At 36.8% G+C, this 27219-nt stretch overlaps 1 protein-coding gene across 1 annotated transcript in view; it reads left to right on the top strand.

The window, feature by feature from the left end:
- The window catches only part of LOC308038617 (dystonin-like), a gene marked incomplete at both ends in the record, with an annotated part of 310764 nt that overhangs the window by 239214 nt on the left and 44331 nt on the right, over positions 1-27219 (top strand). The window contains 18 exons of the mRNA XM_080341395.1: positions 2214-2375; positions 3492-3662; positions 4764-4930; positions 7063-7222; positions 7474-7800; positions 7967-8051; positions 9197-9438; positions 10446-10652; positions 14319-14438; positions 14602-14709; positions 16405-16623; positions 19391-19594; positions 22128-22359; positions 22705-22931; positions 23618-23740; positions 24473-24574; positions 25345-25446; positions 26565-26738. Coding sequence (XP_080197521.1) covers positions 2214-2375; positions 3492-3662; positions 4764-4930; positions 7063-7222; positions 7474-7800; positions 7967-8051; positions 9197-9438; positions 10446-10652; positions 14319-14438; positions 14602-14709; positions 16405-16623; positions 19391-19594; positions 22128-22359; positions 22705-22931; positions 23618-23740; positions 24473-24574; positions 25345-25446; positions 26565-26738 — 3132 coding nt within the window. The remainder of the gene's footprint in view (positions 1-2213; positions 2376-3491; positions 3663-4763; positions 4931-7062; positions 7223-7473; positions 7801-7966; positions 8052-9196; positions 9439-10445; positions 10653-14318; positions 14439-14601; positions 14710-16404; positions 16624-19390; positions 19595-22127; positions 22360-22704; positions 22932-23617; positions 23741-24472; positions 24575-25344; positions 25447-26564; positions 26739-27219) is intronic.

Here is a 27219-nt window from a genome sequence, read left to right as displayed (position 1 = left end):
ACTGGCATCCAAGAAACCTTGGATACAGTCTGCAATGGCCTATTGTCTAACAAGGTAATTAAAAAAAAAAATCTATAGATTTGGTAAATAATTGTAACACAGCTTTAAAGGTATTTGTTTAAAGCTTTCTTTAAGTTTTGCTGCGGTTGCAAAAATGTCATTTTTTTAATTAATTCAGCTGCTGCAGTAATCAGTGTCATTTGCACATGTGGGATGTCCAAAATAGGTGAGATGGTCAGTTCAGAAAATGAGTGGGGGTCAAATTCTGAGAGGTCTAATCACTTCCAGCTGTGCGGGGCAGGGTTCTGTGCTGCCCAGCTGGTGCCTGTTACTCCCGACTGGAGCGTCTCCCCCATGCACCCTCATGGTGCTGGGTGTTTGCAGGGAATGCGGTCACAGGCAGTGCCATTCAAGGGCAGCTGCAGCCCGTGTAGCCTTGTTCATCAAGGTATAAGCAGCAAAATCAGATCATTGTGGTTTCCAAAGCAGGCAGATTAAAGGCTCACCGCCTCTTCTGAAAGCTGCCTTTTGCATTTGTGTGCCAGAAGGCTAATCTGACGTTACAGTAGTATTTTACAAGCGCAGGATCTTGCAGTGCTCTGCGCGTGGTGGATGAGGTAAGAGAGTAAAAAGCGAAGCTTTGTAATAAGGAAAGGGTGTTTGTGTCGGGTCTGTAATTTTTTTCTTCCCACTCTGGTTGAAATCTGAGATACTTCAAGCTTTGTTGCTAAGTTGTTCTGGTAAACTTTGGCCTCAGCAATAATTGTAATTTACTTTAAGCTTCTCTCTGCAAAGTATGCACACTCTTTTAAAGGGCAGATTATGGAGATCAGTCCTCCCTGTGGTAGGATGTTGCTCTCAGAAGATGAGGCTTTATGGAACATAAAAGAAGAATTTGTTATTGATTCTGTGTGGAAATATTATTCTGCCTCCTCCCTACCCTACAGTCAAGAAAAACACAAGTGTTTTCCTTTTTTGGGGAGCAGCCAGCTGGTTGCACTCTTTCAGTGCAACTCTTTTTTCAGTTCTATAGTTTCCAGGTTTCTTTATCCGTAGGAACACAATTCTTAAGGGTACTTAATTTGTTTTACCCCTCGCGTTTAGTGCAGTTGCTCTAGCTTCTAGATTGACTTGTCAAGCTGGTGGAAGTGTGCTCAGCCACCTGAGCTCTACTGTCCAAGCGCTCCCTTTCCACACTGTGTTTGGTGTAAAGGAGGAGTCGCTGGTGTGTTCCAAGTCATCTGGGCTTTCCGGGGTGCTGAGAAAGGTTTCTTTGAATAGCTGAATGGTGCTATAGAAATAGAAGGATTTAGGGTCAAAAGTTGAGCATTCTTTAGCATTGTTTATTCATTGGTTATTTTTCACTGGCCTGTGTAATTAATTCAGGGGCTTCAGGCCATTTTCTGATCTCATTGACATTGGTGTCAGTGCAGCCTAATGCAGTTGAATACAAATGGAGATTTACATTGCTGTTGCTAATGGTAATAATCTGGCTCTGAAAAGCTTAAATACCTGAAAGAGTAAAATAAAGCAAACAGAAAACTGATCAAACTGCTGTTTGGGTACTGTCAAAGCCCTGGCAATTTGCAAGAATATCCCTCTGAATGAAAACCCATTCTCCTGGGCGTCAGCATCTGTAGTGCCTCCTCCTCACTTGCTACCATTATATTTTCCTAAAAACTACCTTAAAATATCTCTTCCTTCACTGCTTCTTTAACTTAAAACTTTTGCTTTTATCCTAATTTGGAAAAAAAATGCCCAGTTGTCTCTCTTGGTGTGTGTGTGCTTGTTTATTTGATGAAGCTTAACAATCCTTCTGCGCCAGTTTATGGTAGATTTTGCAGATAGATAAGTAAACGGATAAGTTTCTCCAGTCTTGAGATTTTTTTCTCTATTGGAAATGCTTTCTTTTTTTTCTTTTTTTTTTTTTTCCTCAAAAATTCCCCCCCTTCTCTCTCTCCCCCTTTCCTTCCTGTCTAAAACTACTCACAGAAATGTATGTAGTTTTCCCTCTATCATGTATTGCATTTAGATTGAGTCTATTCTGTTCAGTTTTGGTTTTTTTTTTTAGGGAGATTTTGATGAGGAGTGGTTTCCTTTCTTCTAGAGACCAGTTTTCAGCTTGTTGTTGTTGTGTGCTGTGGTGTAACCACCAGATGCATTTTATGTCAGAAAATGAAATGTTTCATCAGTGTCTTGTATTTCAACTGCAGGTATTCCAGAAAGAAGAAATTGAACCTCTTCAGGTGAAACAACAGGAGGTAAATTGGTTGGGTCAAGGCCTTATTCAAAGTGCTGCTAAAAGTACCAACACAGAAAACCTTGAACATGACCTTGAAGATGTCAACACCCGATGGAAGACTCTTAATAAGAAGGTTATTATTTTGTATACTATTCTGCTTTTGTTGTGCTCTGCTTTTTGATTATTGGCTTGCTGACATATTTCAAAATACAGGAAATTAAATATTCACTAAGAATATGAATTATATTACTTTACACAATCACTTTGGTAATTCTGAGGATAAGATTTATATCAGTTATAGCCAGAGGTATTACTATGATTTATGAGGTTTTGTCAAACTTTCTGTAGATCTGTCCTGGACTTTACTCAGGAAGGATTCCTCTAGGAGTATGTGCTCTTTCCTGCTTGAACAGAACAGGGAATTCTGATAACCCAATAAAAGAGACTGAAATTGTGACGCATTCATGGGAAAAGTAGTTATGTCATTTGTAGCCTGCCACGTTCAAGTAGTTCTTCTTCAGTCTTCACACATTTTTTCACTCTGTTGTGTTCATTCATGAACACTATTGTACCTGCACAGGGCAGTGATGCAGCCCAGATTTGTGTGACTAGCGGCACATTCCTTTTATAGCCCCTTAAGAATTGTGTTGCTTGAGACATTGGAAGATACCACTGCTTTGGGAAACTGGCTGTAGATGTTTCTCTTTGCTTTTGAAGAGGTCTCTTCCAGCAGTAGGTGCTGTTGGAAGATGGCAAGGGTGGGAAGTAAAACCAGTGCTCATTTTTCCCTGGTCTGTCTTACTGAAGGAGTGATGAAGCAGAACCTCAGACACCTGTGGTTCATCTATTGGCCTTCTCCTTTCTTATTTCCTTTTTCCTTTGAAGGGATTATTGCCTCTCATTAAGAGTTGCTGCTTTGGGTTTCTGGCTTGGTCTTTCTCTAAGGAAAATAGAGACTCCCTGAAACATACATGTCCTGTCAGTATGTTTCATAATGCTGCAGCTATATAAAACAGGAATATCTCTTGCAAAGGACTACTAGAGCAGTCTGATATACTGGCAGTCAACTTCTTCATTACATATCTGTAGCCCCAAGAGATTAATGCTAAATTGTGCCATAGAGCTGTTACAAATAGCTATGAAAATGAGAGTACTTGTTAGTGATATTGCCAGATGTTCTACAGTTTTGGGCTACTTACTTCGCAGAAATAAAAAGGTGAACATAGTCCAATCCTATATGTGTTTCCAGGTTGCTCAGCGTGCTGCGCAGCTGCAGGAAGCCCTCCTTCACTGTGGGAGGTTTCAGGATGCCCTCGAATCTCTGCTTAGCTGGCTCATTGATACAGAAGACCTTGTGGCTAATCAGAAACCACCATCTGCTGAATTCAAAGTTGTGAAGGCCCAAATACAAGAACAGAAAGTAAGTGAAATACGTTCAGAAAATCTCTCCTTCCACTGGATCAATGAGAATAATTTCCCCGTCTTTGACAAAGCATAAAATCTGTTAAAGTTTGTTACATTACATTGAAGTGTGCTGAGGTGTTTAAAGCAGTCATCTGTTCGATACTCAAGAATGTGTCCAGGATTGGCAGAGATGCTCGTCTTCTGGGACATAAGACAAAGAGTGACACTGTGCAAGCTGAGCTCTGGTTAGAATTATTAACAGTATTTGGAAAGAATTTTTAGAGGTCCATTGGAAAAAGAGAAAGCATAAAAACAGTGTTCGACCCTTTGGAAAGTAGAAGATGAAAACTATTACATTTTCATTGTAATAATTCCAAAGTAAATTGAATTGTAGATTATGGATTTAAATACTTGGCTCTTGATCCTAATTGCAATCTGATTGTTGTTGGTAATTAGTTGGAATGCTGTTGGGAAATGGCCTGTGCTAATGTAGAAGTGCTGTCAGTGTTGTCAACTTTTGCAAATTTTCATAATGATTATAGAAGAACCATAATGTATCTCATGAAACACACACTCCATGCAGTCAGACTGTGTGACCCACTGCCACCCAGAGATTTAATATAAGGTTATGGTCAATACAGGTTGTCATGTTGGGATATCTGCAGAGACAAAATGTTAATGTTAGCAAAGGCAATCAGAGACTGGAGGAAGGGAGGATTTTAGACAGTGGTGTGTTTTATTCTTCATGGAGAAGTTAATTTACTGGACTAGGTCAGTGAACTCAGTTGTATCTCGAACAAGTGATTAGTTGATCATACAAGAGTTTTTACATCTATTTTCCTGTCTCTATAAATATCAGAATGGCTGTTTGGGCATGGTAAAACTGCTGTCCATAGCAAAACACTTGAGAGAATAAAATGAGCATGTGTTGGGGGGAGGGGTTGTTGTGTGTTTCTCTTTCTGATTAGCATTATTCACACTTTCATCACAGTATAGGCACTGCTTTTTACTTCTTTTTGCTTTAACAGGTTTTCAAGAAGTCTAGCTCCTTGTGTTTTTACACTTGTGTTATTACAGTGTTTATTAATAACCTAATGCCTGGTTGCTTTCTCTGTAGCTTCTCCAGAGGCTGCTGGATGACCGCAAGCCTACTGTTGAGGTAATCAAACGTGAAGGGGAGAAAATTGCCGAGTCAGCAGAACCTGCTGATAGAGTGAAAATCTTGAAACAGTTGAGTTTCCTGGATAGTCGATGGGATGCATTGCTCAGTAAAGCTGAAACAAGGTATTTGAAATCCTTTCATAGATTTGAAAAATGTAGATGTAGCATGTGATAGATCATTAGAAGCAGCATGAGGAACTCTGTAGTGTGAAATCTTGTAATTACTATCATTCTTGTTATTACATTACATTGTCGTGCCTTGATGTTAATGTAATAGGTTCTCTGAAGCAAAAGTGGAGAGAAGTGATTTGAACAGACCAAAAATTTTTAATTTTAGGCTAAGATGCTACAATCTGCTAGGATTAATTGTATGTGTATCTTCTGAATATTTTATCTCTGTTAGTGCATTAGAATGCAAGTTTCTTGATGTACGAACCTGTTTTGCATAGAATCAAGTGCAAATTTTACACTTGGCTAATAATAATAATGAAGGGGCATTCAGATCTTCTCTTTTTCTGTTTGGTATTATCCATATAATGGTTTCTACAACATGGCGATCCTCATACTGTCAGTTGCTGATGTACTTATGCAAGGTGCTGAGCTCTGTTTGTTCTCAAGAAGAAAAAGGACCGTCCAAGCATGTAGATATACTCTAGCAACAGAGAAAACGCTGTCTCTTAAAGACAATGCAGTCCAATTCAAGTTCCAATTAAAAAACAAAACAAAAAACATGCACACACAGTATCTGTGTATACACACACATAGATTTGTGAGTTGTTGTTGAGGTATAAAATACCTGGGAAGTTATGAACTGTAAAGTGTCTTTGAAGAAATCTGTGTTGAAAGGGTGGCTGAATGTGTTTTCTGGGGGGGGATTTGGAAAAGGATGGCCTTGTTCAGAGTACAGAGGAGAGTGTGCACAAGAGGTGGCCTGAAAAAGACATGTTATTGAGAGCAAGACAGTACTTGGAAATTTGAAGAAAAGGAATTTTAGTGAACAGCAAAGCTTTGCAATTAAGAGTGTTGAGATTTGAGAGCTTAGGGTAGCATTGAAGTCACCTCTTTTGTCTCAGTCCTTCTGGTAGCCTCTCTCTAGTTCCTTTACTCAGAACCTCTTTTGTTACCTCATACTGATAATACAATTATTTTGTTAGAATCAACCATTAATAGACAATTATTTCCTTTTTTTAATTTTTTTTTTCCTTAATTGAAGAAATCTGACTCATTACCTGGGGTAAATGTTGATGTCATGTTTAATTTAATATTATTCTCCCAGTCTGGTGATATTTAATTAAAAATCAAATTGCAACTTTTCCCAGGACATCTATTAGCTGCAGTCTTTCCTCCATTTTTCCTTGGGCAGTCTCTAGACATGAAGAGATTTGAGGATGATTTTGAAATCTATGCAGAGTACTTCACTGAGTGTTCTGTGGCTGTCTCAAGTCTACCTTGTTTATAAGCCTTGGGAATCATGTATAAACATAGCTTTTATCTGGAATTAGATCCCCATTTGAGAGACAATATTGTGCTATTTTTCACGTAGGGCAAATCTCTCTTAAAAGTCTGCTTGAGTTCAGCAGTGGTTGCTGTAATCAAGAGTCTTCTCTGAAATGTAATAATCTGAAACAGAAATGTTTCATATACTGCTTTTTTATTTTGGAGGTCAAGTCTCTGTGCTTTATTAACATTGTCTCACTAACTTCATTGAGAGCTTTTATCTAGAACAAGATATGCAAAAGTACAGCCAAGGAGTTCTGTTCACATCATTGAGCAAATGTTTAAAGATATTTTACAATGCTGAGGAAGCATGACAACATGTTCTGGTTCAATAAAGCCTTTGCCCAACTTTAAAACATGTATAATAGTCAAGGGAATGTAACTTTATACTTAAAGACAGCTAGAAAATTGAGAACGATACAAATTGGGTAGAAGAGAATGTTTTGCTGAATTGAGTGCTAGAATGCTTTCAGCAAAAAGTGTATGAATAAGGTAATATTATTTTTATTTGCAAAACTTGCATGTTGGCTAAAAGACTTTCAAACAACTTTAGAGGTTTTAAAAGTATTTTTACCTTGATCGTGATTGAGTATCATAGGTACATTTCTATTTCATTTGATGACCGGTTCCTACCGTAAGACAGAATTATTTCTTTTTTTTTGCGAAGTATTCAAGGATTTTTTTCATTATTATTATTTTTTTTACTATTTCACATTTTCTTCATCACAAAAATAATATTTCTCTTGGTGCGCTGATAGGAACCGTCAATTGGAAGGCATCTCAGTGGTAGCGCAGCAGTTTCATGAAGCTCTGGAGCCACTGGTGGAGTGGTTGACCGCCACAGAGAAGAGGCTTGCAAATGCAGAACCCATTGGAACACAGGCCTCCAAATTGGAGCAGCAAATTTCTCAGCATAAAGTAAGATACAACCCACACGCTTGCTTGTGTCATTTTTTGTAGACACGCCATAAAGTGCAACACAACTGGCAAAGCTGTTGCGGTGTACCTATGGTTTACCATACTGCATTTTTTTTCTGTAATTTGAATTTTATGTATTTGTGTTGGCAACATGTCCTTTTTTGTTCTGTTTTTGTTGAGTTCCACTTAAGTTTCTTTTATGTTTTTCTGATTTTCTTTTCCATTATTCTTCATTATTTAAAAAACTATAGGCCCTAGAAGATGATGTCCTAGCTCACAGTAAGAGTTTACGTCAGGCCATTAGCACTGGTCAGACACTAAAGACTATGAGCTCCAGGGAAGATAAAGATATGGTGCAGGAAAAGCTAGATTCTTCTCAGGCCCGATACATTGAGATTCAAGAGAAGAGCAACAGCAGGTCTGAACTTCTCCAGCAAGCTTACAGCAATGCTCAGATTTTTGGGGAGGATGAAGTTGAACTGATGAACTGGCTGAATGAAGTCCATGATAAACTGAGCAAGTTGTCAGTCCAAGATTGCAACACAGAACTGCTTGAAAAACAGCACTCTGAACTACTGGTATTTTCATTTCTGTTCATTTATTATTTAATTCATTTTTAAGTTTGATTTATTTTTCCATACATCATTTATTTTTCATTAATAAAGTTTGTTTAAAATGGCAATAATTCCAAATAAAAATAGTGTGATTTCTACATCTGCTAACACAAGTGGCCTTTTCTCATAGGATCTTCAGGAAGAGATTCTTCTTCGAAAACAAAATGTTGATTTGGCTATACAAAATGGTTTAGAGCTTCTGAAGCAAACAACAGGTGAGAGCTTATATAAAACTGTGATTCATCAGGATTTTTTTCTTGTATTTTAAGTGCTTATGAGCAAATTAAAGTGGAACTTGTAAATATCAGTCCATATTTGCTGGTTAAAGCAGTCATAGTTGTTTATTTTAATAAAGGTTTGAGGTCAAGATAGGTTATGTTTTTGTGCCAATTTTACTGTTAATGTAAGTGAGAAAAAGTCTTTTTTTGCCTGGAGAGAATTTGGCCCTTGAATCCCTTATTATTTTTAGTGGAAAATTATTTTAGTGAACCTGCATTCCATTCCTAATAGCAAGCTCTGGCCATTACTCATAATGGAGGCCTGTTTGGCAGTGGACGCAGTCAATTCCCTGCAGGCATCCACAGATGAGCGAGAGATCAGACTACCTTTTACTCTGAGAGAAAAGCTTCGGCCACTGGAGCTAACGCTGTGGGAAAAGTTGCATTCCAGTTGTACACAACGTGTCTGTTCTGTAGATCAACATTTGTCCGGATTTTCCAGTACTTGTAAAGTTCTTGAACTCTTTAAGACACACATATGGTTGGGGGCAGGGAGTATTATCCTTTTCTGCTCCAAACTTGGACATTATGCATAGTCTATAATGACATCTGAGTATATGCTGATAAATTTCAGTAGGTTGCTTTTATTTTAGCCTTTTGAGTTGTGTTTCAAATGGATAGTAAAGAGGGTGTACAGTGATGCCAAATATTGCTGTAGTTGAAAATCTACTTAGTGTTTTATTGATTTTTTTTTTTTTTTCCACATTTTCAATAACCCTTCTAGAATTGTTCTTTTTAGACTGTAAAATAAGTATTGTGAATGTAAGGGTGGAATTTTTTTTAAAGAATGTTTGTGTTAGGTATTGGATCTAGTCCTCACTTTCTAGTAGTTCAGTAGAGTAGAAGAAAGACAGAAGGGACAGATCCTGAGCTGAGGTAAACTTTGGAACTCTGTGGACTTTGGTGATGGGAGGATAATTTACAACAGTTGAGGATTGACCCTGTCAGCTTGTTTGGGTTGTTTTATAAATAAATATTGAGATTTCTTTAATAGGTGGGGGCTGGGATTTGGGTTGTGGTTTTTTTTTTTTTGCTTGTAAATATTTGTGATCACAGGAAATCACATTCCTCTGATATTTTAGGTGATGAAGTTGTAATAATTCAAGATAAACTGGAAGGCATTAAAGCAAGATACAAAGACATTACAAAATTGTGTTCTGATGTATCCAAGACCTTAGAGCAGGCTCTGCAGCTTGCAGGTCAACTGCACTCAACTCACGAGCAGCTCTGCAAATGGCTTGATGAAGTGGAGGTGGAGTTACTGTCCTATGAAACTCAGTTACCAACGGGTGAAGAGTTAAGCCAAGTACAAGAAAGACAAAAAGTAGGTTTTAGAACCTTTGAATTATTGCTGTATGATTCATATAGGGTTTGTGTTAACTTTTGTTTGGTATGGAGATGTTTTGTGGATAACTAATTTTGACATCAGATCGTTTGACTAAATGTAACAGTAGTTAAGAATCTAACTCACTTTCCAGAGTCATCTGTTAAAATCACTTATGAAATTGGGCTGAGGTTTATTTTTAGCACAAGAGAAGCACAACATTTCGTTTTTATTTAAGCAGCTACCTAATCCTGGGAAAACTCTTAGATTGTCAAACAAAGTTATTTTGGTTCTTTAGCTGTGACATGGATAAAATCCTGTAAAGCGTAAGAAGAGTCAGCATTTATAATACATATTACTAATCTCATTTAACATGATTTATTTCAAAAGAAAAATTGCAGTATAAACTGGATGGTGCAGACAGTATTTTGGGGAAGCTTAAAAACCCCTTATTTCCATTAAATTTCTGATGTATACAAAAAGAAATGAAACAATGGTGGGGGTTTCTGTACAAGTAAAAACTTGTTTCTGAAGTATTGTGTGATGATTTGATTGGAATTTAATCCAGCCAGTGCTTATGTAAGAAGTCACTTGAATTCATCATATATTTTTTATTGTGTGCCTGATTTCACTTGCTGGTGAATTAGTCGCTTGTGCAGTTGCAGATTGCAAAGATTATCTGTTAGTTTCATTTTCTTTGATTGCTTCATGAAGTATTACCAGCTCTTACAAAATTACAGAGAATTTCAGACTGCCATACTGACTAGAGAAATACATTTGAGATATATTCTGTAGAAAATTCTTATCAAGAATCACCCACTTTTCTGTCAAACAACTTACAGTATCAAGGAGCTAATGCAACTGAGCTGAAATTAAGTGTGCTAATTTATCCATTCGGTTTGTGTGGAAAACAGTTCTTGACTCATGGAGTAGTTGAAAAAGAAATGTGCAAGCTGTGTGTTTTCAGCTGATACGCTCACAAGTTTACTTTAAATGGCTTTTTTCAGGAGCTGAAAAAAGAAGCAAAGAACAACAAAGGTTTGCTGGACACTCTGAACGAAGTTGGCAGTGCCTTCCTGGAGCTGGTGCCATGGAGGGCCAGAGAGGGGCTTGACAAGATGATAACAGAAGACAACGAACGATACAGATTAGTGAGTGACAGGATCGCTCAGAAGGTGGATGAGATTGATGCTGCCATCCTGAGATCCCAGCAGGTACTGAAAACTGCTTTTGGGGCAGAAACAGTGTCTAACTTGTACCAGGACAAAATATGTCCTTTAATAATATTCCCAAACACTTGCTGTGCCTGTGCAACAAAAGGCTGAGTAGAATGGGACTCCACTGTTAAGATATGAATGCCAGAACTCAGCTGAGCTGTACATTGTAGTTGTCTGCGTTTTTGTTGACACAAACATCAGTCTTGTAGTTAAAATTGCTGTAACTATCCTGTGGCTCCCTAAATGGGAGTTTGCTTAAGTAAGAACTGAATGGTCTGTGTCTTTTGCAGATCACATTGTCAAATACGTTCCAGATCCCCTGCCCCCTTGCTACACCTTTTAGCATCAGCTGGTTGTCTAGCTCCTCCGTACTTTCCACAATTAAAAGCTGAATCATCTTGCTCAGGCTGTGGTGGAGGTTTTAAATAACAATTGCTTTTATTCATATCCACAATGCTTTTCTTCTTGGGGCTCAAAAACTGAGTAATTTAAAATGTGGAGGTTTCTGGACATGCACAGATGTATATATAGGGGTACTCTTTGAGAACTGGCACTCTAACTTCATCATTAAATAGTTCCATATTCAAGCTCCTTGCTTAAAAATGCATCGTGGAGACAAAATTTTCCAGTGTCTGCCTACAGTTCAGGCATAAAAATATTGGTGGAGATTCCTGTTTCTGCTAATCATTCCCATAAACAGTTGTAACTGGACAAGGAGAAAGCATGTGTGACATTTTCAAAGTTTGTTGAAAGCTGACTGAAAGAGGCTGGCAGTAACTCAGATCTCCTTATAACCAAGGTTAAAAATAACTCCATGTTTAACTTTTTAAGGAGTTTGCTGTGAACATTATCTCGTGTCATTAACCAAATTCCCAAAAATGAAGGGTGTTTTTTTTTGGTGAGCGATAAGTTGAGATAAGAGAGTATATGTTGGCTCTCCTTCAACTTTTCTGAATTATGCAAGTATGTTGCATCCCCTAGCACAAGTTTAGCAGATTCAAGTCCAGGCATGAAAGGTCCAGAGCTGCTGCTCCACTAACTGACGTTAAGAGGACACATTGCATCCTAGTCCTGTGTACCCCTAATCTCCACTTAGCCCAGCTCACATCACTGCAATATACTCCTGTACTCTGTATGTTGTGATAAATTATCAAGTGAATCAACACACTTCAAGTGAAGGATAAGCTAATTTCCGTTTATCTCAGAGAAAGACAATGCAAAATAAAGAATATTTTTGGAGAAGCTAGTGCTCTGTAAGTTTATGCTGTGGCAATTGTTTAAGTGCCTATACTACTAAAAAGTTGTGAGTGGAGGATAAAGGCACCAAGAACGTCGGGGTTCCATAGGAGTAGTGTGGTGTTTGTGACAGATGTTACTGGGCCAGGGTGACCAATGCCATAATCTATCTGAACAGGTAAGCATATTGGTTTGTGTTGTGAACGGAAGCTGGAAGGCTTAATAGACTAATGCAACATCTTGTTTTGCTCAACCTGGGCAAAATGCTCCCAGATGGATAGAATTACCTTAGAGTTAAATTCAGCTACATGTTTCAGTCTTTGTTTCTCAACAGTGAAGACATTTGTCGGTGTCTTACTACAGTGCAGGGGGTGCTACAAAGAAACAGGTCATATTCTACATTTGGCTTACTTGTTCTCCACTCTAAAGAAGCCACAGAGAGTGCTTTAGAAAGCATTCAGGGAGCAAATCACAGTGTCAGCATATTCAGAAGTCAGTTTTCCTGTTTAGAAGAAAAAATACCACAATGTACTATGCTTGGTTAAACTTGGTGGTGGTGAAACAGGTGATTTTATAGTGGCTCAAGTGACACTTAAAACTCATGAATAACTGTCATGCATCATGGGAAGAAAACACTTCAAAGTTTCAATGCAGAGAGTACCAATTTTGTGCTTTTTATTTCTTAGTGACATATTTGAACAGCACAGGTTGGAAATTCTATACCTTCAGGAAATGGAGTTGAGAGGCCTGTCTTTCCTTGATGCTATGTAACCTAGAAGTTTTAGAAGTTTCACTGCCATGCCTTGATTTTGTTATTTCCATTAAATATTTGCTCAATATTACTTAAATACCCATGCGTATTAGGTGTCAGGAAGGCACATTGCAATTAAGTTGTACATCTGACGCATTTGAAATCACCACATTCATTTCTTTGATTTGGACCGTAAATAGCTGGGCTCTGAAGAGCTTGGTTGTGAGCTGCAGTTTCTAATGCCAGGATTTAACTACCACTGGTGCATGTGCTTCGTGCTAATGTTTACCATACTGATTGTTTCAGAACATACCTTTCTATTAGGAAGTCACAATATTTAGGACAAAACTTACCTTCTGTTACTTTAAATGAGAAGTGACATACAGTGAAAAAGAATGTTTGTGTTCTCTTTCATGTAACAAATGGATTATAAAGGCTGAAAAAGATTGACTCATAAAGAATGAAATCTCAGAACTGCTTCTTTTGTTTTTGTATGACTCATGATTAACCGCTAAGACAAGACTGATTTAGTGTCTGAAGTGAACTCCAGCTACGTTACAGGAGCAGGGCTGCTGTGCTCTACAGCCATAGAGCCACAGGCCAACAGGTTTAAAAGAAAAGAGGGACTGAGTGTGGTCAGAAAGAGACTTCTGAGGAAAGTGTAGTTATCAACAACACAAGTAGCAGGTTCTGGCCTAAAACGTCTTGATAGACCATCACAATATCTCAGAGCCATATTAGTGTTCAGCTGATAGCAGCAGAGGTCAGAGTTTAAAATAAATAAATAAGTTCTTAGTAGTTTCTACGATGGCTATTTTGTGCAACTGATCTTCCCATGTAATATTTCTCTATGGCTTAGGCTCAAAGCTGTTCCTGTTGAGTACTGCAGAGTGTGTGTGCTAAGATACATGCCATTTATTAGATTAGTATTAGATCCCCATGTAGTACTTTTCAGAATCTCACACTTTCCTTTGCAAATTAGTAAAAAACTCATGCTTTAAATCCTCTCATTACTTTAGTGGTTTGAGGTAATTTCTGAAACATTTAAGTGTTGATTAAATGGTAGTCAAAAGTTAATCTTTTAGGAAAAGGACTGGATGTGCCCAAATGCCCCAAATAAATTTTGCATTTAATTCAAGGTCTAGTTTTGGGTGAAATTTTGTCGTCTTTGAATTCAGTGAAGTTCTTCCGCTGACTTCATTGAATTGCGATTGTTTTACCTTTATCATTTAATACCAAAGCAGCTCTTAAGATTAAAAGGATAAGATCAAACAACTGTTTCATGGGATAATTGCAACACTGACAGTAATAATAAACATAGATATGGAGAAGACACGTGAAAGAACGATAAAATGAAAATAAACAGTCTAGTTAGAATTTTGAAATTATAACCCTTTTTATTTTTGTATGTCAGTTAGAGAACTGTAGGCTTTGGAAAAATATATTTGCTTCTGTTGCTTTGTCATGCTTTATTTATGAAGCTCTTTGTATTACAATCCCTCAGAACCATTTTGAGCTTTGTATTTCATTTGTTTAAAAACCTCATATGGAAAGTGAGCCGCTGTCTTTTTAACAATTCAAAATATGCTTTTTCATCTTCTTTAAAATTTTTGAAACAGTCATTCTAATTTCATGTCTGTAGAAGTGCTGAACTAATTCATGTCTCCCTCATTTAGTTTGATCAAGCAGCTGATGCTGAATTTGCCTGGATTGCAGAAACAGAAAAGAAACTAATGTCTCTGGGTGATATTAGGCTTGAGCAAGACCAGACCACAGCTCAGCTACAAGTTCAAAAGGTAAAAGAAATGCATTTCCAACTGTCATGTTAATTATTGGCCGCCACGCTCTCCATCTAGAAAATGTACTGGCATTATTTAATTTTCAGTTTCAAAAATAGTTTTTGCTCCATGCACTCTGTTGTTTTTTTTTTTTGCTGACCAATTTTTATTGTGTTTGAAGGCTTTTACCATGGAGATTCTGAGGCACAAAGATATTATAGATGAACTTGTTAAATCTGGGGATAAGATTATGAATACGTGCACTGAAGAAGAGAAGCAGACCATGAAGGTAAAGTTCCTTAAACTGCAGCTACAACAGTGGATGTGCAGACAATGTATAAGTAGAAGGGTTCCTATACTATCTTTTTTTAAATACGAATGAAAAAGCTTTAATTACAGCTGCTTCTAGTCTGGGGATTGTAATATTAGAAGTAGTGTGGTTGTGTATCACTCTTCTTTCTTCAGGATGTGCAATGAGCAAACACTGTGTACTTGCTTCATTGCCTGATACTAATTTGGAGTCCCATTTGTCATCTTCATCCCTGGTAAATACTATGTTAGCCAATGGAAGATGGAGTGAATGGGTATTAGTCATCTGGGGTGGTGTGTGTAGAATCTGGCTGTTGATCTTCCGCAGTTCTCTTGGCTCAGTGATGCTCTGGGCGTGTGTATCGCTGTGCCGAATTCAGTGGCGCTGCACCTCCACGTGAAGCTTGACAGTCATTTCTGCTGATTTCAGTGTGGGCCTCACTTGCCAAGATTCTTCCAACCTATTGACTGACGTAGCCCATGAAAGGCATTCTTATGCCTTTGCTTATTACACACAGAGCGTGATGTTTGGGCTATATATATGTATATATACAGACATATTTTTCATGTTGGTGTTTAAGAATAAGTTAGTTGTGGGGTTGGGTTTTTTTGCTAAAATATTGTGAGGCTGGATATGTTGAGTAAACTTAGTCCTTCCAATTACCACCCTCCTTGGACAATAATTTTTCACTAATTGAGCTTTGCCATACAATCTCTGAATAAATTTGATTTGCTCTTAAGTGAATTTAAAATAGATGAGAGATTCTGCCTATGAAACTGTAGTCATAAGGGAGAGCAGTTTTATGTGAGTCTCTATGAAATATTTGTATTTGTCAAAAATACTGTATAGCTATGTGTTAGGCTGTGTTTTGTCCTTTGGATAGCATCTCTATACTTAATTTACATGCAAGACATAACAAATGAAAGGATATCTTGTTCTGCCAAAAAAGATTCTTTACTTCACATTCTGTGGCTTGCTTATATGTCTAGATTTTCCAAGGTTAGCATTTATGTGCATTGCAGCATATAATATTTCATAAAAATGATAACATGGGCAGCCTTCCACAGAAAAAAATGTATAGCTAGTTGATGCTTTCTATTATTATCACATGCCTAAATTACAGTAGATTTATAATGTTTAAACCTTGTAGTTCTATCATATTATTAATGATAACACATCCTTGTTAATGTATGCTAAGCTGGAAAATAATGTTTTTTGTTTCTGTTGCACGCTTGTAAGCTACAAGCACAACAGTATACGCTATTATCTTGCCAGATCAAAAAAAAGTGTTTGTTCATGATACTTTGATGTAGAAATGCTGCAGAAAATTTAGTTTCTGCCAAGAGTCACTGGAGATGAGTGTCTTCAGTAAGGAAGTGGGGCTAAGATCTGCAGTGAAGTCATTTGCAGCTTGACTGGAAGCCCTATGAACAAAGTGTTATTTGTAAATGTCAGTGTCATTAAATATGTTTTAATTACCTTGAAAGTAGTCTGCCAGATTCCTATCTCCCACATTATTGATTTTATCCACTTTAATGTCTCTACAGTATCTGTGTTTATCATTATTTTGTTCACTGGGGTTTGGCACTATAATTATCAAAGATTGTTTAGAAATTAAGGTAATAGATGAGGAAAAAACATACATTGTTATTTTTTGTTAATGCTGTGTTACAGAAAAAAATGGAAAGCCTTTTACAGAAATATGATGCAGTCTGTCAAATGAACTCTGAGAGAAACCTCCAGCTGGAACGGGCTCAGTCCCTGGTTAACCAGTTCTGGGAGACTTATGAAGAGCTTTGGCCATGGTTAACTGAAACAGAAATGATCATCTCTCAACTTCCTGCTCCAGCCCTCGAATATGAGACTTTAAAGCAACAACAAGAAGAGCATAGGGTAAGCATTTTGCCAGTTTTGAAAAGCAGAGTGTCAGAAGCCCAGTAATATTCTGCTTAGAACTGTGGGTTACTCTGCTAAAAGCTTAAAATCCAGACAGCTATACTTCTGCTGAAAAAATAATTATTTAAAATAATAATGCAAAATAAATACATTTTCAGTCATACCTCTACTGTTTCCCAAGCTGTACATGCAAACAAGATTCTCTGGGGAAGGCAGCAAACAATGTATAAGCATAAAAAAGGGCTAAAGGGAAAAAATTGCTGGTTTAGTGAGAAAAATGAGCACACAAAAGTTAATAGTTAAGAAGTATATTTAAAAGTACACATTTATGTCAGTATTAGAACAAGCCAAACCCATAAACGGGAAGAACAGGCATGGGATGTTGTAGCAAGAAACAAAAGAAGATAAAACATGACTATCTGGAGAGCTAGAGTGCCTGCTGTCAGTGTGCTGAAAGTGAAATGCTGCCTTTATGTGCAGTCTGTATACAAATATGCACACATGTTGATCTTATGTGCATGTAAAAAAATGTGGCTTTTGTTTTGTTGGTGGCATTGAAACTAAACTTAGCTGAACCAGAAAGGTGGACAGTTAAGAGGGCCAAGAATTGATTGCTTGAGTTCCAGCCCATCCCTGTAATCGTTTATCATGTCAAGTATCTTTGTTATGTAATAATTAAAAGAAATAAATGTTTACCATACCATCACAAAACAGAGGCAACAGTGTTATAGGCTGGTCACCATGTGGCCTTTCTGACATGGAGGAATGATCAGCTGGGATAAAAATCTGTATGTTTCATATATGGCTACTAGTATCAGTTGGAATCAGATCTATCCTAGCAAGATGAAAAATGAGCAGATTTTGACATGTGCAAAACCCTCATGGCTACTGGAGATACCTGTCTCTCCCTACTGAGCATAGAGTAACTCCTTTTTTTTTGTTTTAGCTGCCTCAATTAAGTGACTCACGTTAGATAGGATGAACTCTGTCTTCAAAGTCTTGTTTACTCTAGACTAGTTGATGAAGATGTGCCGCTTTCATGAACTGGTAAACACTGGCTTCACTAATTTGTCTTTCTTTTATGTCCACAATGAACAAACATGCTCTACTAAGACTGGCTCTATGACATGGGCTTTACAAACTATCTTGATTAGTCACTGTGAACCAAATCATGTTTGCTTTACTTAGAGGATTGTTCCCTATCTACTTTAATCATCCTACTTGCATGAGAGACCCTTCAGATGAGCTATTTTTTAGTTTTCCCTAGGCTATGCCATTAGCTGAGATTTGTTTAAGTAGAAAATTAATGTCAGACAGTTTTCACACATAATCTAATCCAAAATACTTGTTTAGTGGAATTGTTTACCCAATAGTAGATCACAGAGAAGACCAAATCATTTATTGTTCTATTAAAAAGAAAAAAAAGGAAGAAGGTTCTGAATATTAATTGAAAACAGTTCTATATATTCACTTACATTTCTGTTCTGATGTATTTACTGATGACTATCTTTGTTCCAAGTCATGGAATTCATTGAGTTGATTCTTTGTGAATACCATGCAGTCAGTTTGGTTTGAACTGAGCTGTGGGCAGAGCACTAGCATCAGGTTTGGACCCAGAAATGTGCGCTCTTGTGGCCTTGTGTCAGATCATCTATTTGTGCACAAAACCAAAATGCACAAAGCTATTTTTGGAGAACTTTCAAACTGTTCTTACTTTTGTCTTTTCCTCTTCTCTGCTAGTCAACATTTCTTTTCTTGTTTCAAGATATAGAGTTACATTCTCAGAATGTAGCTATAGTCAAGTTTTTTTGTGTTTTCATTAGTGTTTTGTCATCAGGAGACAGTGGAGAGTCATGGTCACTGTCTTTTCAGTCTTCTCAACCTCTTGTCTTCTGAGGAGGAGCAAGTAAGCATGCCAGAATCAGGATTTCTTTTTAAGGGAAGGACCTTAATCGAAGAGGATTTATTTATACTGAGACTGATATAGGCCCTTTCCTGTGTCTTCATAATTTAAACAAACTCTGCGCTGGGAGGAACAGAGCATGTGCCTCTCATGTTCCAGCACAGGGGCTATAGGGTAGAAACAAATGGAGTTCACAGCAGCTAGAGAGAGAGTGCCTCACAAGGCAGCTGGATTTTCCTGAAAAGGGAGGGATGAACTGGGAAAATAAATAAAACTGGTGGGAAGGATCAGGCTACTCCCATGAAAAAAGCCTTTCCCTCTGTCAGATCTATGAGTGCAAGTAAACAAAACCAAAATCCCAAGGCAAGTTGGAAGACACCTTGTGACTTACTTCTTGCAATGCCAGTACCTCTTTCTGTGACATCCTTCAATAGAAGGCTCTGTGGCAAGTGACAAATATCAACACAAAAAGTACATGCATGGTGGTGTTACACACATGTCTGGAGTGTTGTTGCCATTTCTGTCATTATAGGTGCTGAATATGATGAATGTCTGTTGCCAGAATCATATGCATAGTTAGCATCTTATATTTTACCTGTATTCATATGTCCTGCAAGAGTATCACACAGACTTTCCCAGTGCATCTCCAAGTGTGATGTTTTGTGCTTGGGTAACTGTGTCAGAGTGGGAATGATCCCTGGCAGAGGAGTCATTGACTTTATTTGATATTATTTGTGCTTTACATTAGGATGAAGGGTATTTATTTGGAATTTCTTGCCAGCTGGATGTGTCAGAAGTGTGGACAGCTGTAATGTGGTGGTGCAAGCATAAAAAACTGATAAGTTGTTTCGTTTGTTATAGCAACTGCGTGAGCTGATCGCTGAGCACAAGCCTCATATAGATAAGATGAACAAAACTGGGCCTCAGTTGCTGGAGCTGAGCCCAGGAGAAGGTTTTTCTATCCAAGAGAAATATGTGGCAGCTGACACCCTTTACAGTAAAATTAAGGAAGATGTCAAAAAGCGAGCACTGGCCCTGGATGAAGCCATTTCTCAGTGTACCCAGGTATGAATTTAAGTTTAAAGTATAATTGGATTCATTCAAATGGAAAGATATACCGACATCATCATCTTACATGTATATATCAAGACTAAACTGCTGGTTTATCTGGATTTTTCAACTTAATGGCCTGTGAATGTTCATATCACTGCTTATGGTGTTGATTTTTCTATTTCTTGAGAGGTTATAATTTTATATATTGGTCAGTATTGTGACTCTGCTGCAGACAAAAAATGTTACTGCTTCCTAAGTTTAAAGTAAAAAAAGGAACTTTTGGTCTAAAAATATGCAATTTTATTTTCACTTTATTCCGTTTTCTCTTGCTGGTCTGTTACTAGTTGATAATTTGCTTGTACATGGGTGTGAATGCTGATCAGCTAACTTGAGTATAGTTATATCTAGAACTTGGTAATGGACTGTAACTAAAGCTGCCAATGGAAATAGAGAATAGTTTGGCAGTAGTAATAGCATGTGTTCTTTGTTGCAGAACCACAAGAACTTAATGTAACTAATGCTGGAACTGTTATGGAGAGCAAAGTTAGACCTCACAAAATGTCATCATAAGCATAAAATTCAGATCAAGTTCATAAAAGCTGTGTATCTTGGGTTCATCAGCCAATGCAATGAACCTTCATACAATATTGTTAGGTATCACATTCCAGAGACTTTTAAATATTGGGTTAATTGTTCTTAAACCCAAACTGAAATTCTTTTACTCAACCCCAAATTCAGAAAATAACTTAGTAAAACTGTGTACAAAAACCTGAATAAAAATGCTTCCTCACTCACACCTCTTAAAGATGCCTGATTATTTAGATTCAGTGGTTTTTTCCTTTTATGAGAAATGTTCAGTCCTCCTCCTATTTGGACCTGCCCATTTGAAAATCAAGATATTTATTTAATATTCGAGTCCCTGCTTTATGTGTGATAGACATTGAGATGTTGTGCTGGCTAAGTACTGAAAGCAAGAATAAGAAATGCATTTTTGGTAATAGCTAGAATATAATAATACATTGAGAAAATACTTACTTATACAGTACTTTAAGGTACATTTTATATACGTCAATGTATACGCAGTTGGCAAAGTAAAACATTGTAACGCCCAGAATGTAATTTTATATAATCTCCTTTTTTATTAAGATACATAAACATATATTATCAGGGCTCTGTATTATGATGGCTATGTCAATGTTTGTCTAGACAGTCCTGGAAGAATAATGATTTAACTCTTCAGCTTTTAAATTATATTAAATTGCATTATGTATCAAAGGCAGGATGTAACCTATGGAGCCAGAATGAGAGGTTGTAATGACTTGTGTTTTCTTCCTTTTAAATTCTCAAACACCTTGTCTCCTTTGTTGAAGTATGAGTACAAGGAAGCCTACTGACAACTTAAAAATGGAATATATGTCTCCTAAAATTGGACTTGAATGTTGCCAATTTAATTTCAGTTTTTATCACTTTTGAAAGTTTTTGCTTCCACAATCAGTTTTGCAGAAGTCTTGAATGTGGGAAGACTACTTATCTTTCATAGCACATTTTGCTGGCTTGTGTGATATTCACACCTCTAACAAAAACACTGAGTCTGTAATATTAGTCAGAGAGTCTGATTTGAAGTGGATTGTATGGTGGGAAAAAGTAATTACATTTGTATTGCCTATATTCCTTTGAAAAGAAAGGATGTAGCCATTTGTTCACATACGGTAATCTTGTTTTGCCATGCTCTTCCTCATACCTTTCCCAAGTGTAGTCCAGAGCGCTTTTTGTAGATCCTGCAGGATCATTCAATGCAACCACAATTAATTACTTGCTCCAATTTTAAAGGGGTGTAGTGGTATTTTTAGGAATCTCTGGATCCAAAAGCATGCGGTAAAGGCTAACTTTGGACCTGGACCAAAGGGTGAACGATGTTAAAACAGCTGTAATTGAGTTTCTGGGCACCTACCTGGGCTCAGTCAAATGTGGGTGAACGTAAAACCTGCTGTTGAGCGCTTTTAGTTGCGGGCAGTAACGGGCCTTTACTGCACTAGGCATCACCTGGGCACTAACAAGTGTCCTTTTGAATGACCTTACATATCAAATCTTAATCAGTGGTTGTATGCCAGCATGTTGCTTCTGATATGAAAATGGATGTATTTAATATTAAGGTAAATATATTTCTAAAATGATGAAATCAGGAAGCTGTGGCTCTCTAAAATAGGGTACAAATTCCTATGTGAATTACACAGGACCAAATGCAAATGCTGCTGTGTAGTATCTTCAGGCGGAGTGTCTCAGGACCAAAACCAGAGTTCACAGTAAAATTCTTAAATTTGAGAGGAAGTATCATTTTGCAAGGTCATTTTTGTAATTTAGATGTTAAAGATGGGTATAACCATGAGGGGGGTATTGCAAGTTGCACAAATGTATGTTGGATAGAAACGTTAAATATGTTAATTTTAAAGTACCTTTTTCCAAGAAAATTTCAGATGTTGGTTTGGTTTGGTTTGCTTTTTCTAATTTCTCTGCCACTTCTTCCTGTCCTTTACCACCCTCCCAGTTTCATGACAAGATAGATCCAACTCTTGAGAGTCTGAAACGCATAGTTGAACGTCTGAGGCAGCCACCTTCGATCTCAGCAGAGGTCGAGAAGATTAAAGAGCAAATCAGTGAAAATAAGAATGTGTCGGTGGATCTGGAAAAGCTTCAGCCAGTGTATGAGACACTTAAACAGAGAGGGGAGGAAATGATTGCTCGCTCAGAGGGAGCTGATAAGGATATATCTGCTAAAGGTAATAGATTGAGTAAAGTTTCATGTGCTGGAAATGCAGCAAACTACAGCCATATAAACATGTTCATTTCTGATGAGTACTGATCTGGGGACTGTGTTCTCCTGGAGAAGCAGCTAAAGATTTATAAAAGCAAAGCATTCACTTAAAATAATTCATCATGGATGTGACCTTTGTTTTATTTCTAAAGGCTGTGTTGGTTGTTTCCACTTAACATTATAGGCTAAAGAAACAATTTTAGAGTCTAAATTTTAAAATGTGCACATATGGTTCTGCTGTAGAACTGTGGAGAGATTTATGGCCAAGAATTGTTTGCCAAGGTAGTAATCTAGTTCCTTTGTTCTTTAGCTGTTCAGGATAAACTAGACCAAATGGTCCTCATTTGGGGAGACATCCAGACTTTGACGGAGGAAAGGGAGGCCAAATTGCTGGATGTAATGGAACTGGCTGAAAAGTTTTGGTGTGATCATATGGCTCTTGTAGCTACTATTAAAGATACTCAAGACTTCGTTCGAGAACTGGAGGGACCTGGAGTTGACCCATCTGTAGTGAAGCAACAGCAAGAGGCTACTGAGGTCAGTAGAAAGTATTTTGTTGACTTGAAGTGTTTTATTAACAGTAGGCAGAGAAAAGACAGAATTACTATGAAATACCAGAGGACGATATTTTTCTAGAGACCAAGAGGGATAATTGTATAGAAATTCACTATAATGGTATCTGAAGAGTCTATGGTAAATAACATGTATCAGTGCTTAATTGCAGTGAGCATGCAACATGTGCCTGTCATTATATTTACATATCTGTTTATAAACATGTATATAATAAGCGTCACTGAGACTTTTAAAAGTTACGCATACCTTAGATTCCCTGAGTAACACGTAACATCTAAATGAAAGGTGTACAGATGTTTTATGCTCTAAGCCTGTAATTATTTATGCTGATAGTTAAAGATTTGAAAGTTGAATGGTAACCTCTGAAAAAGAAAACAGACTGATTAAAGAAATGTAATTTAAAACTTCCTGTTTATTTTTTCTGTCTCATGCAAAATGACATCATAAGCCATTAATATAATTTAGACTGATGTCAGTTGATTTCACTCTGAGGCTGCAAAGGGATTCTTATATTTTAAGCATCTAATTCTAAGTGCAAGTGACTTTAAAGAAAACAAAGGTGGAATCCTGCCATATTCTCTCTTGAAAGCAAGCTGTATGTATATTATTAAATATAGCATTAGCAATGTTGGATTTTTTTCTCTTTGTAGACTGTTAAAGAAGAAATTGATGGACTACAAGAAGAACTAGAAGCAGTTGTGAGCCTTGGCTCTGAGCTTAGAGCTGCTTGTGGAGAGCCTGACAAACCTATTGTCAACAAGAGTATAGATGAGGTATGGGAAATGCAGATGCTGAAATCTGTTGTGTTATCTGCTTGTTCATCTGAAATTGGTATATCCTCCCTAGCCCAACCAAATTTTGAAAATAAAAATGTTGTGGCAAAACTGAAACACCCCAGAAGCCTTTGTGGTAAAGTAAGGCTTACCTTTCAGGTGAATGAGCCTTGACTCAGATTAGATTAGAATGTACAGACAATTTTATTTTTTTGGTTATGTGTTAAAATTTTTGTAAAAGACAGGTATTTTGTAAAAATACTCATGTATTAATAAGGTAGATGGCTACTTTTTGAAATTAATGCTAGAATAAATTTCAGATATCTGGTTTATGCTGTGAGAAAGCTGAAACAGTCCTGTTTGAATCACTACAAAGTACTCTTAAGTTTTCTGATGTTCAGCAATGTACATTTCTTTTAAGCTGCCTTTATTATAACAATGCAACTCCAAATGATTTAATAACAATATCTCCTTTATTAACTATAATCCCTATCTTAATAAAAATATGCAATAACCAGTATTGAAGTTTACAGCTTTTGTAGTGCAGAACCTCTAGTGTATTCTAAAGGAAACTATACCGTGATAGGGAGAACAAGAGTGTTCATATGGAATGAATATGAACTATTTATGCTTAGTTTATTGGTATTATTGATCAGTGAATAATTAGCGAATGCACATTATACAGCAGTAAAATTCTTTTGTCTGTTGGAGTAAATTGCACTTAACTTGCAGCTGAATTCTGCCTGGGATGCCTTAAACAAAACCTGGAAAGAACGGGTGGACAAGCTTGTTGAAGCCATGCAGGCAGCTGTGCAGTATCAAGATGGGCTTCAGGTAAGATGGTGTGATACACCTACCTCAAACCTGAGTCAATAGGATTTAATGTGGTTGTGTTTCAAAATGTCCTGTGATTGGGTGGGTTACAAATGATGTATCACTCTGATTATAGTGACTATTTTCTTCAGTAGGCAGATACTTTCTCTCAGGGTTAATTCAGTTTGTGTTTTGGGGGGTGTTTGTTTGTTTGTTTGGGGTTTTTTTTGCATTAGTGAATAGATCTGTTGAGTTCTTCATGTAGTTCACATATTGCACTATGTTTAGATTCAAAATTAATGTCCCTTTGTTTATTGATGAGATCAGAGGTTTTTTGGTACCACACAAATTCATGGTAATCCTGCTCACTTTTTCTTGTGATATTTAGTACTTCATGTGATAGGTGAGTTGAAGTTATGACATATTTATGTGACCTGAAAGGAACAGAACACAGATCAGTATACTCACTTGCTGCTATTTTCTGAACTTTCTAATTCAAGAATTAGAGTGCTACTCAGCTTAAATAGTACTGGCAGAATATTGCTGCTAATAGAAGTTCAGTCTTACAGCATGTACATTCTTGTAACTATTACATGAAATACTTTAGTTAATATTTGATCCCTTGTATTGTAAAGAAATCCAGGTTTCGCTAAAGAAAGGTATTTCCTTTCAGAAAGCACAGCAATATTGTTCTCTGGAGTAAAAAAAAAAAACAGATATTTTACTTAATACAGTTTTCAAACAGACGCCATTTCTCTTCTAATGCTTGATTTTCATACTGTGATTTTCAGGCAATATTTGACTGGGTAGACATTGCTGGCAGCAAGTTAGCATCTATGTCCCCAGTTGGAACAGATCTGGAGACGGTGAAGCAGCAAACCGAGGAACTTAAGGTATGAACTAGCAATTTATTTAATTTATATTTTAACCTGTCTGCATTTTTCTGTGTTGTTTGGTAGTTTTGAGGAGTAAAAAGCAATTTTCATTTTCAATTTCTGGTAAAAAAAAAAAACAAACAAAAAACTGTATGAAAATTTCAAATAACATTTCATTGCAAACTTTTCATTTTAAAATCTACATTTTATTTTGTGACTATGTTCTGATAGCCCACAAATACTTCTAATAGCATTCCTTTTCTTTCAAAGGCTATAAGATTATTATGTACAGGGTTCTTTCACTATGACCTTTACATTTTCTGGTTTTTGTCATGAACAGTTTCCGTGAGGTCCCAAGAAAATGTCTCCAGAGATTCACTTCTGCCATTACAGGCTTTATCTAAATGCTCACACAGATCATAACATTCCCAGTACATCATTAAGCTGAAAATCAAAATTTCAGGCTGATTTAGAAATCTATCTGTATGGATCTATGGCTGATCGTGCTTCTGACCTGTTCTAGGCTGTTCTAGGCTGTTATGCCCTATATAAAAAACAGGGATGTGTAATGAACAGGGAATGTCCTTGGTTTTGTTGCTCACTGGTACATTCTTTTTTGGCTATGAGGAGGTTGTTAATCTATTTTATGTTATAACTTCAAATTAACCATAATATCACATAGTTCAGAAGAATATGCATATGCAAGTTGTATTCAGACTGCTGCACAAGTTGTGTGTACAAGAGGATGTTCTACTAAAAAAATTTGCTTTTCAGCTCTTTTGAAGAATAATTCTATTTGAACCACAAGAGCTAGAAGTTACTCTAGATGTGTTCTATCTGTTTTACAGACCAGGGAGATCATTAGAGAATATTTTCCTCTTGGGCATCTTTATCACCCACTTGTCACAGTTAGCAATATCTGCTAGAATAGTAAGATTTGTTGCATATTTTCAGTTAGCTGGGATTATTTGGTTATTAGTGTCTTAAAAGTGTTTTGACCATGGAAAACAAACCCTCAAATTTATGAGAGTTGACAGTGATGCATTAGTATTGTAAATATTGCTGTACTATGCCATATTCATTAAGGTTGTTGCTTGTGATATGTTTAGTTGTATTTTTTTTTCTATTCACTGTAGCAATTTAAGACAGAAGCTTATCAGCAACAGATAGAAATGGAAAGATTGAACCATCAGGCAGAATTATTGCTGAAGAAGGTAACAGAAGAGAGTGACAAGCACACTGTTCAAGACCCTCTCTCAGAGCTCAAACTACTGTGGGACAGCCTAGAAGAAAAAATTATAAATAGACAGGTAAATAAACTTGAAGATGGGGGCTTTATTCATGACTTTGAGAAAAGCTTGTCGTTATGTATAATGTGTGTATTAATTTGCAGTTATTCCTTTTATTTTGGAAATTACAGAACCACATATAATAGAATTTGAATTTTACAGTTTACAGAGTTGGTTTTGTGGTTTTTAAACCCTTAGCAGTATTTTTTGTCATTTCCTCTGTCAGCAGTGCCATGTTGAATCATTATTATTTCACTTTGGTTATTTGATGACATCTTAAGTAACAGCTGAAAACATGTTTATATGTGCAAAACTAATAAAGGTGCTGGTTGGTTGGTTTGGTTTGGTTTAGTTTCTTAAATCCCTTATTATTAAACTCTTTCAGTGCTCTTTCCTTAAATTATCAAAGTGAAAGATTTAAAGATGCAGTGATTTGAAGTGTATTTTTTTCTAAATTGAATAATTTCATGACAAAGATCATGCGCAAATGGTATTTATATTG

The sequence above is a fragment of the Nesoenas mayeri genome (assembly GCF_963082525.1).
Source record: "Nesoenas mayeri genome assembly, chromosome: 3".
Lineage (NCBI taxonomy): Eukaryota > Metazoa > Chordata > Aves > Columbiformes > Columbidae > Nesoenas > Nesoenas mayeri.
The sequence above is the reverse complement of the archived record's forward strand: the minus strand, read 5'-3'. Positions and strand labels throughout refer to the sequence as shown.